The sequence below is a fragment of the Fonsecaea nubica genome (genome assembly GCF_001646965.1).
Source record: "Fonsecaea nubica strain CBS 269.64 chromosome Unknown Scaff97, whole genome shotgun sequence".
Lineage (NCBI taxonomy): Eukaryota > Fungi > Ascomycota > Eurotiomycetes > Chaetothyriales > Herpotrichiellaceae > Fonsecaea > Fonsecaea nubica.
In genome coordinates, this window is record NW_019173770.1 from 69048 (window position 1) to 77972 (window position 8925).

At 51.1% G+C, this 8925-nt stretch overlaps 4 protein-coding genes across 4 annotated transcripts; 3 read left to right on the forward strand and 1 right to left on the reverse strand.

Moving 5' to 3' along the window:
• Positions 1 to 63: 63 nt before the first annotated feature.
• Positions 64 to 1140, reverse strand: AYO20_09874 (alkylated DNA repair protein AlkB; the record flags this gene model as incomplete). The annotated part of the gene is made up of 2 exons (XM_022648142.1): positions 64 to 797; positions 852 to 1140. The coding sequence occupies 2 exons, from the start codon at positions 1138 to 1140 to the stop codon at positions 64 to 66; spliced, it is 1023 nt and encodes a 340-aa protein (XP_022495891.1).
• An 829-nt stretch (positions 1141 to 1969) lies between these two features.
• On the forward strand, positions 1970 to 5148 carry AYO20_09875 (hypothetical protein; the record flags this gene model as incomplete). Its single annotated transcript, XM_022648143.1, has 2 exons — positions 1970 to 2029; positions 2083 to 5148. The coding sequence occupies 2 exons, from the start codon at positions 1970 to 1972 to the stop codon at positions 5146 to 5148; spliced, it is 3126 nt and encodes a 1041-aa protein (XP_022495892.1).
• A 701-nt stretch (positions 5149 to 5849) lies between these two features.
• On the forward strand, positions 5850 to 7256 carry AYO20_09876 (hypothetical protein; the record flags this gene model as incomplete). Its single annotated transcript, XM_022648144.1, has 1 exon — positions 5850 to 7256. The coding sequence occupies one exon, from the start codon at positions 5850 to 5852 to the stop codon at positions 7254 to 7256; it is 1407 nt and encodes a 468-aa protein (XP_022495893.1).
• Positions 7257 to 7601: 345 nt separating this feature from the next.
• AYO20_09877 (hypothetical protein) lies at positions 7602 to 8375 on the forward strand (the record flags this gene model as incomplete). Its single annotated transcript, XM_022648145.1, has 1 exon — positions 7602 to 8375. The coding sequence occupies one exon, from the start codon at positions 7602 to 7604 to the stop codon at positions 8373 to 8375; it is 774 nt and encodes a 257-aa protein (XP_022495894.1).
• Positions 8376 to 8925: the final 550 nt, after the last annotated feature.

Genomic DNA, 8925 nt, shown 5'->3' on the forward strand with positions numbered 1-8925 from the left:
CCATCACTCCGAGCGGGCAGTTTGAACCATCATCACAGTCTTTGGCCGTCAATCGGTTGAGCGTCATTCGGTGATTTGACGGACATTGAGATTGATTCGTTTCTTACTCATCCACCCTCGCCATTGCTGGTATAGTCCATCGTGCCCCGTATCTGGCCAGTCTTGCAGCCAGGGAGGACAGGTATCCGGGAGGATCTTCGGCACGCCGTGCCAGGCATATCTGGATTCCCCAGACATGAGAATTGCATCCCCAGACCTTAACCGAATGGCTATAGCATCAGCATTATCATCGCCGCCAACAAGGAAGATCCCGTCGCAACCAAAACTGATGCTGATGAGGCCGTTGTCGGATGCCTCACTAACATCTCTGTGCACACTCAAGGTGTCTCCAGGACTGTAGAAGTTGACAATTGCGGCCTGGGCGTCAACGGCAGGAAATAGTCTCTTTAGGAGAGCGGCGATATCGTTGGGAAAAGGCGGCGGCTCGCTATCAGGATAAATTTTGTTCGTCCAGTCATACTGACCTCCCAATGTGACCCAGCGCAATTTGGTCCCGAGCATCTGCGCCATGGTCATGGGTCTGTGAGTCGAAGAATCCTTCGGGGAGATAACAGTATCGAGACGTGCAGCGAAGAATGAAGACAAAGATGAGGTACCTGCGTTTGGCGAGTAGGTGATATGGTGGTGGTAGTTGAGATTAGTCTTGTGCACGGGATTAGAGAGATCACGATGAAGGAGCCTGTCTAGCAAGGCAACTTGGAGTCGAGGAGGCAAGAGGGAAGGAAACACCTTGAGACCTACCTTATGTTAGCTTGTGTCGTGACATGGCAAGCAGCAGAGCGAGCGCAAACCAGGCAGTCCGTTCACCTCAAAGGCTATTCGTGGTGGTAAAGTAGCGTCTTCAGCCCCCGTGGCTGGGATGTCTATGGCATTATCGAGAAAATCCGCGGTCAAAATCTCCATATCGGCCTGTCCAAGAACTTCAGACCCCGGTAAAGCTGAGACTCTATTAACATCTGGCTCTCGTGGGTTAATGATGTGCTGATCAGCTTCAACTTCTACTGCAGACCGCTTCCGCCATAATTTGAAAAGCTCTCGCATATGTTCGGGAGGTCTAGCGTGAGCGTCGTACATTGGCATTGCAGAAGTCCCTGTCGACCCGCAGCCGGCTGTCTGTCCCCGTGTTCAAATAGACGACAAAAAAAAAGGAAGAGAAAAATTGTAGAGATGGATACATATCATGAGAATATCGGAATAATATCTGGCGCGGGTACAGGCGATATGAGGGAAGATGCCAAGATTCGATATTTGTGGTGCTACCAGGCTTGCCAGTGTGCCAGGTCAGCCACGATTACGTTCTCTCTCCCCATCTACCTATCTCTCTCCTTCTCTTGTTATATTTTCGAGGCTTGTTATGCGATTTTGACAACTCTGGGCAATCATGGTCAGATCGTGGGTCAGTGAAAGGTGAGCGGTCATGGTCTACTCGTGAGGACGCGTGAAATATTGATTTCCAGGATACTGAGGGTGAAGGATATCAAGCTTGGATATCGAAATGGACAGACTACAGCGATGGCTAGCCCTATTGTTTACTCTTCCCTCTTGGGAATTAAACGTATCGTCTCTAGTAGGGACCAAATCAGTTCCATTGACAGCTTGAGCCCGAGAGAAAGTAGAGTCGAGGAGATAAAACATACTATTCCACAGTTTTCGTCGTTCTCAACGGACGCCGGATGAATGTCGGGCCGTGATTGATGTCATCTTCTCAGGAGACTCGCCGCACCCACCGTAAACAAACCAATCCATAATTTGCAAAGGCGATATCTGTACAACTTGAATCCTCCTCTTTCTGGGGAGATCACTTCAATTTATCCTTATCTCACTATGTGGTCACATTGATATGGCCTGTATCTCATCTCGGGGTTGGTCGTCCGGGTAGCCTGACAAGCAGCCGAAGCTTGTCTAAAGTATGGCCGCAGATGGCCAAGATTTCGACAGAGATACGCTCAATCTGAATCCTAGAGCCAGCGTGCGTCTAGACAAGCCACCATGGGAATGTGCTGCTGATATCATACATGTTAGCTTCGTCAATCTTCCTATATCGATCCTGCCACAGGCAAACGGCTGAGCAAAACATTTACCCTCCATAACTTCGACCGTCCCGATGTCTTTAACCACGCCGTGGACGACACCACTCCTTTACTGGGACAAATCGAAGAAATAAGTGCAGGTTGCCCCGGACCCTATCATGGCTCGTGGGCGTCAAAGAGCCTGGAATGGGCGGGTCGAGCCAAACAGTTCATGCTCTCGGACACTGGGAAGGGGATCTTCAAATGCGCACTGGCATACTTCTTGGGCAGTCTGGCCACATTTGTTCCCTGGTTGAGCGTCTTGTTCGGGAGACAGAACTCGAAACACATGGTCGCCACTATTACGGTGTACTTTCACCCCGCGAGATCCCTGGGGAGTATGCTGGATGCTCTTCTGCTGGCTACATCCGCCTTCCTCTACGTGGCCGTCGTGTCGCTCCTCAGCATGACCGTCGCCGCTTTCTTTTCAGATACCGTTCATCTTATTGAGCTTGGACACGCTATTGTTCTGGTTGTCTTTGTTGGAGGCGGTCTTGGATTTGTCGGATGGATCAAGCTGAGGAGAAATGATCCCCTGGTGAACATAGCATGCTCCCTGGCATCTCTGAGCCTGGTCACCATCCTCACGAAAGAAGGCGCTATTCAGGCAGGTGACTACTCGACAAAGTCTATCGCGCAAATCCTCAAGATGATCGTCGCTGGTGTGATAGCCACTATGCTTGTTTCCTTCTTGGTTTTCCCCATCTCCGCCAGACACAAGTTGAGGAAAAACCTCCTGCAGGTGACTGATACACATGCGGACATGCTTGCCTTGATTACGAGCAGCTTTCTGTCTGGCGATGAGGCAGAACTGGAAGATAGCGTCTTCCAGAGCATTAGTGATCAGCACAAAAAGCTATCCTCTACCATTCCACAAAATTTGAAAGAAGCAAGATACGAACATTACTTGTTGGGCACTGAGAGACAAGCTCTGATTGAGGGCAGCTTGGCGCAATGTCTCCAGCGGATTTCGCAGAGCATTGGCGGCCTTCGGAGTGCTGCAGCCATGCAGTTTGTCGTGACCAAGCAGCCGGCCTTTAGTTCCGCGCAATTCGCCGCAGAGAATACTCTTACACCACACTGGATGGATTCGATGGAGAGTTCCAAAGTCAGCATGGGCGAGCGAGAATGGCTTAATTACTCTGCACCATCCTCGCCTATCCAAGGGTCGGGCAGGCCGCTTACTGGATCGCTCTCGGGTCCAACTCCCCTGCCATTTCGATCACCAGCGCAAATATTCGAGCTTTTCATCGAAAACCTTGGGCCTTCCATGAGATCTCTGGCTTTCACTTTGAAAGAAATCCTGGATGACTGCCCCTTTGATGCCTCTAAGCGATACATCGTTTCCACCAATCCCAAGTTCAAATCGAGTCTTGATCGAGCATTGGGGTTGTACAAACAGTCTCGGCAAGATGCAATCCTGGCTGTATATAGTCAGAAGGACATGTTTCGATCTCGACCAATGCCTGTTCAAGCTGACTGGGAGGATGCCGCTGCTTGTTGTGGCCACTTTTCATTCTCCTTGGTGGAAGTGGCTGAATCCGTGAAAGAATATTTGAACATCCTCGACGAGCTGCAGCTCGAGGTTGACGAGCACCCTTCCGGGAAGACGTGGAATTGGCTGAAGTTTTGGCGCTCACCATATATCCAGACAGAACTGGCTGGACTCGACCCTGATTTTGCAAAACTGGCCAAAAGTTCGGATGAATTTGAAGTCAAGGTTAGCGACAAGCAGCTCAATGTATCTCCACAGCATAATGTCCCCCAGTGGCCTGATCAACCTCGCCTCAAACAAATATTTTTCCGCTACCTCTACGCTGCAGCATCTTTTTTTCGACGTGACGATATCAGGTTTGCAATCAAGGTCGGCCTAGGCGCTCTTCTGTACGCACTTCCAAGTTTCCTCTCCTCGACACGCCCACTGTACCAGCACTGGCGAGGGGAGTGGGGCTTGGTCTCTTACATGCTTGTGTGCAGCATGACAATAGGAGCGTCCAACACGACGGGTTACTCCCGGGTGCTCGGAACCTGTCTCGGAGCTGTTCTCGCAATAGCCGCTTGGGAAATATCGCACGACAATCCCTTCATACTGTGTCTTTTTGGGGTTTGCATGGCGTACTGGACCGCGTATATCATCATTGGAAAAGGCAAAGGCCCGATGGGACGATTCATCATGTTGACATACAACCTCAGTGCTTTGTACGCGTACAGTCTCGCTGGTCGTGACAACGATGATGACGGAGGAGACGAGGAGGATGCCGCAAAGAATCCCCTGATCCTTGCAATCGCCGGACATCGGGTGGTTGCCGTAATTTCTGGCTGCATATGGGGATTGATCATTACACGCGCCGTCTGGCCCATATCGGCTCGGCAGAAGCTGAAAGATGGCCTTGCACTACTGTGGCTACGCATGGGTCTAATCTGGAAGAGAGATCCACTGGCCACGCTGACCGAAGGTATCCCTCCAGATCGCTACATGAACCTGCGCGAGGAGTTGTATTTGCAAAGATTTCTAGCGAAGCTCCGAGGCCTGGCAGAGGCATCCAAAAGCGAGTTTGAGCTCCGACGGCCGTTCCCACATGCGACCTATGGCCGGATTCTCAACAGTACTGAGCAAATGCTGGGGTCATTCCACGCCATGAACGAGGTGATCCTAAAGGATCTGAACACATCCCCAGGAGAGGAGGCACTCTTGAAGGCCACAGCCAAGGAACGAGCGCAGCTATGCCGGAGGATCAGTCACTTGTTCAGCGTTCTCGCGAGTTCGATGAAGTTGGAATATTCAATCACGAGTGACGCGTTGCCCAGCATTGACAATACACGGGACAGGCTCCTGGCAAAGATTTTCGAGTATAGACAGGCTGACGCACACGAACAAAGGACCAAAGATGAGGACTATAGCCTTTTGTACACGTATGCACTAGTCACGGGCCAGCTGGGCCTCGGGATACAGGACGTGCTGAAAGAGGTGGAAAATCTGTTTGGTGTCCTTGATGAAGAGGCATTGCGACTTCAATAGCCACAAGAGGTTGAACTGCAGTCTTGGAAACGAGTTCCTCAACTATATATATTCGACACTGCATGAACACGATTGACGCTGCATCTTTTGTAAACTGAAGAACTTTCCGTTTAGAAGGCTGGGCTGTGGTAAATGGCTGGTCGTGTACTCGTAGCTGTGTACCGAGTACGCGCGTCTTGCTCGTCGAATATCCATACACTGTACTGGTATGGACAGTGTGGGGAAAATACTGGTACTGATGCGGCACCAAGTTACTGCAAAGGTGAATGGATAGCTCACCGTAGTCCCTCCAAGCACGTAGCGACCCAGTAATAATGATCCACTGCAAACGGAGGTTCGGGATCGTCGACGTAAACCGCGAGCCCTCCACGGGGCGCACAGCCTCCAGGCCGCGGCGCCTAACAAGCCGGAGTCACGTTGAGGACGTGACCTCGTGTGCTTTGCCCTGACGAAGCGTGGCTGTGTTTTTGATATTCGTAAATAAGAGGGCGCAAACAATCGGAGTCGGCTGCGTCTGTGAGTGTCGTCCTCGACTTCAAATCTATAGAGTCAACCACAAAGTCTTGCAATACTGTAGAGTCGTCTCGAGTATCAGCGTATCTGTTTTACCACAGGACGCCCTCGTTACTGGCACCGCAAGGACACTACGACAGACAGTTCAGGAACGCCATGCTGGATGAGAATCTGCCGAGTACGTGTGCATGTCTGTCCCTCCGGCATCCTCATTGCTAACAGTTGCAGCTTTTGTCCTCAAACCCTCCAAAGACAAACCGAAGCAATTGTCCACCTTTCTCTTCTCCCAGCATGGAGCGGATTATGAGCCTTCCTACACGGTACGACATCTAGACCCAGACAACCATGCTTCGAGAAACCGATATGCGGCAGCACTTTACGATGCCTTTAGTCCCGAAGTCCTCTATGCCGAAGTCCTGCTCATCCCAGAATGGACCCAACCTCCTCCTCTATCCGAACAAGCCAGGTTGAATGGGGCGATCCCACCCCCTCCTGAACCCATCCTCCCCTCCGAGTTCGTAATACAGCTCTACAATCCAGATCAACAGATAGTAGTGAGGCACAAGGCTGCGAGCTTCAACAGATCCGCATCGTGGGAATTCGAGATGCCACAACAGACCTTTCGGCCTCCATCTGGGTCTGCGCTTGATCGCACGCAATACGACCCGGCTGCTTCAGAGGTTACACCCAAAATTGTTTTCAAATGGAAGAAAGACAGCAAGTTTTCAAAGGATCTAGCATGTTTCATGTCGGGGAAGAGTACGGATATAGAAGGAAAGGCCAAACACAGAGACCCAGATATTACTGTGTCGATATTCAAGGCTTTGAAAGAGTTGACCCTGTATGAGCCAAATCTGCAGAGGGTAGATATCGAGGATCTCAAAGGTTTCGAGGTGGTCCTCCTGCTTGGAGCTGTGGTGATCCGTGATGTGTATTTTGGTTCCTTGAAGGAGACCTTCAATCTCAATGTGAACAAGAAATCCAACCCGGCTAGTCCAAGTACCGGGCCTGCAATTCTGCAAACAGATGCCAGACCTCAGCCAGTCTCGCCCACCCACGAACCGCGAGTGCCACCCACAGATCCACGGACACAGTGGGAGATTGAAGCCGAGTCTGCTCGATTGCGGAGGCAAGCGTTAGAGGAAGAGAGACAAAGGCGGCGCAGAGAGGAGGAGGAGGAGCGCTTGACTAGGCAACTCTTGGAGAGGGAAGAAAAGGAACAACGGCGAAGAAAGCAGGCGGAAATCCAACAGGAGACTGAGCGGCTCAAGCAAATGTATGGGCGGGAAGATGCGTCTGCTCGTCCAGATCTTCCTCCTCGAGATCCACGACAGCACAGGCACCACTCCGAGGCCGGACAATCAGCCTATCTCGAGACGCACCAAGGACAACATCCCGTTGCTCCATATGTTAATGCCTGGGGGGGATACTCATCAGGTCCTTACATGTCAGGAGCTGCTTCACAATCGAGTTTTCTCGCACCCGCACCTGCGCTGCAACCACAGATCAAACCGAAATCGAGCATTTTCAATTTCCGGCGCCGGAGCGATCAAGATACAAACAAGTTGCAGAGAAAGCGAAGTGCCGTGTTTTAACACATCGAGCTTCCTTTTTGGGCTACCACAGGCCCTAGCACACGGAATGTCATCGGTGATCACCCCGGTTGAACTCCATGTCATCACCTCTCAGAAATTTCCAGTGGTGTTGCCATTTCTATCTGCCTCGAGAGCTGATTCCCATCTCCATGCGACATTGTTTGCAGCCTTGAACCCGAGAATATGTCTACTTCCTTAGGTAAAAGAATCGTCTTCACCGGGGGCTCCGGGAAAGCCGGACGGCACTGCATTCCGTATTTGTTGAACAAAGGACACCAGGTTCTGAACTTGGATCTGGTGGATTTCCCAAAAGACCATATCCCTCCAGGAAAGAATGTATACACAATGAAGACAGATCTGACCGATGGCGGTCAAGTGTTCAACGCACTGTCCTCGCTGTTTTCGATGAGCGAGTTTGGTCTGCCGAAACACCCTGGGCCTCCCGACGCTGTCATCCACTTTGCAGCGTATGCCCGAAACATGATCGTGCCAGACAGCGAGACTTTTCGGGGTAACGTCATGAGCACATACAATGTGATTGAGGCTGCGTGCAAGCTGGGTGTGAAGAAGATTGTCATTGCCAGCAGCGAGACCACCTATGGTGTTTGCTTCACGCAAGGGGACGATGACTACCATTCTTTCCCTCTTGAGGAGGATACGTACGATCGCAATCCAGAGGATACGTACGCCTGCAGCAAATTGACCGGAGAGCGTATTGCTCGGACTTTTGCCCGACGGTTCAATATCGATATTTACGCCTTGGTGATCGGCAATGTGATTGAGCCACACGAATACGAGAGCAATTTTCCCCGACACGTGGGAAAACCAGAGACAAGAAAAAGAAATGCTTGGAGCTATATCGATGCTCGGGACCTTGGTCAAATTTGTGACTTGTGCGTTGCAAAGAGCGGGCTCGGGTTCCAGGTGTTTAATGCCACCAACGACACTATTACAACGGCAGTGCCGACAGAGGAGTTTTTGAGAAAGCACTGTCCCAATACACCCATTACGCGGAAGATGGGCGAGTGGGAGGCGCCCCTCTCCAACAAGAAAATCAGAGAGGTTTTGGGATTCAAAGATGTCCACGATTGGAGGAAGTACTACACTCACAAAGAGTAGAACAGTCAGAACAATCCAGATCTATCAAGTTGACAGCACGACTAAAGTGCGCTAAACCCTTGGGGTCCAAATGCTCCAATCAATATGAGCATCTCCAACGTCCGTGCCCCCCTTGTCCAGCTGAACCATGTGAAGAGAGCCTATGAACGGCGCCTGGCCCAAGCAGAGCTGAAGGCACGACTAGGACGAGTGTGCAATAAGTAAAGGGGTGGTTTGTCTTTACTCTCTTACCTAGGTAAACACGTGTCCGACCTCAGTGACTCCATCTATAAACAATACACAGAGTTTAGATGAAGTGCCCGATCGTCAACTCAAGCATATTCTAGCTTTGCCTCGTGTGGTCGTGATGTGGGTTTCCCGACTGAGGGTCGTGGCCGCTCCCTACCGTTCGCTAGGCACGCACCCACGGCACCTAGGCGAGCCCTAATTAATTTCTGTGACGATTTCCAAGCTTGTCGGAGTTCGGGTGTGTGTACGAGGTAATTACTCGGTACTAGACAGGCATCCCCCCCAAGGCTACAAACAGGTAGCCAGCTTGCCAGGCCCAGCC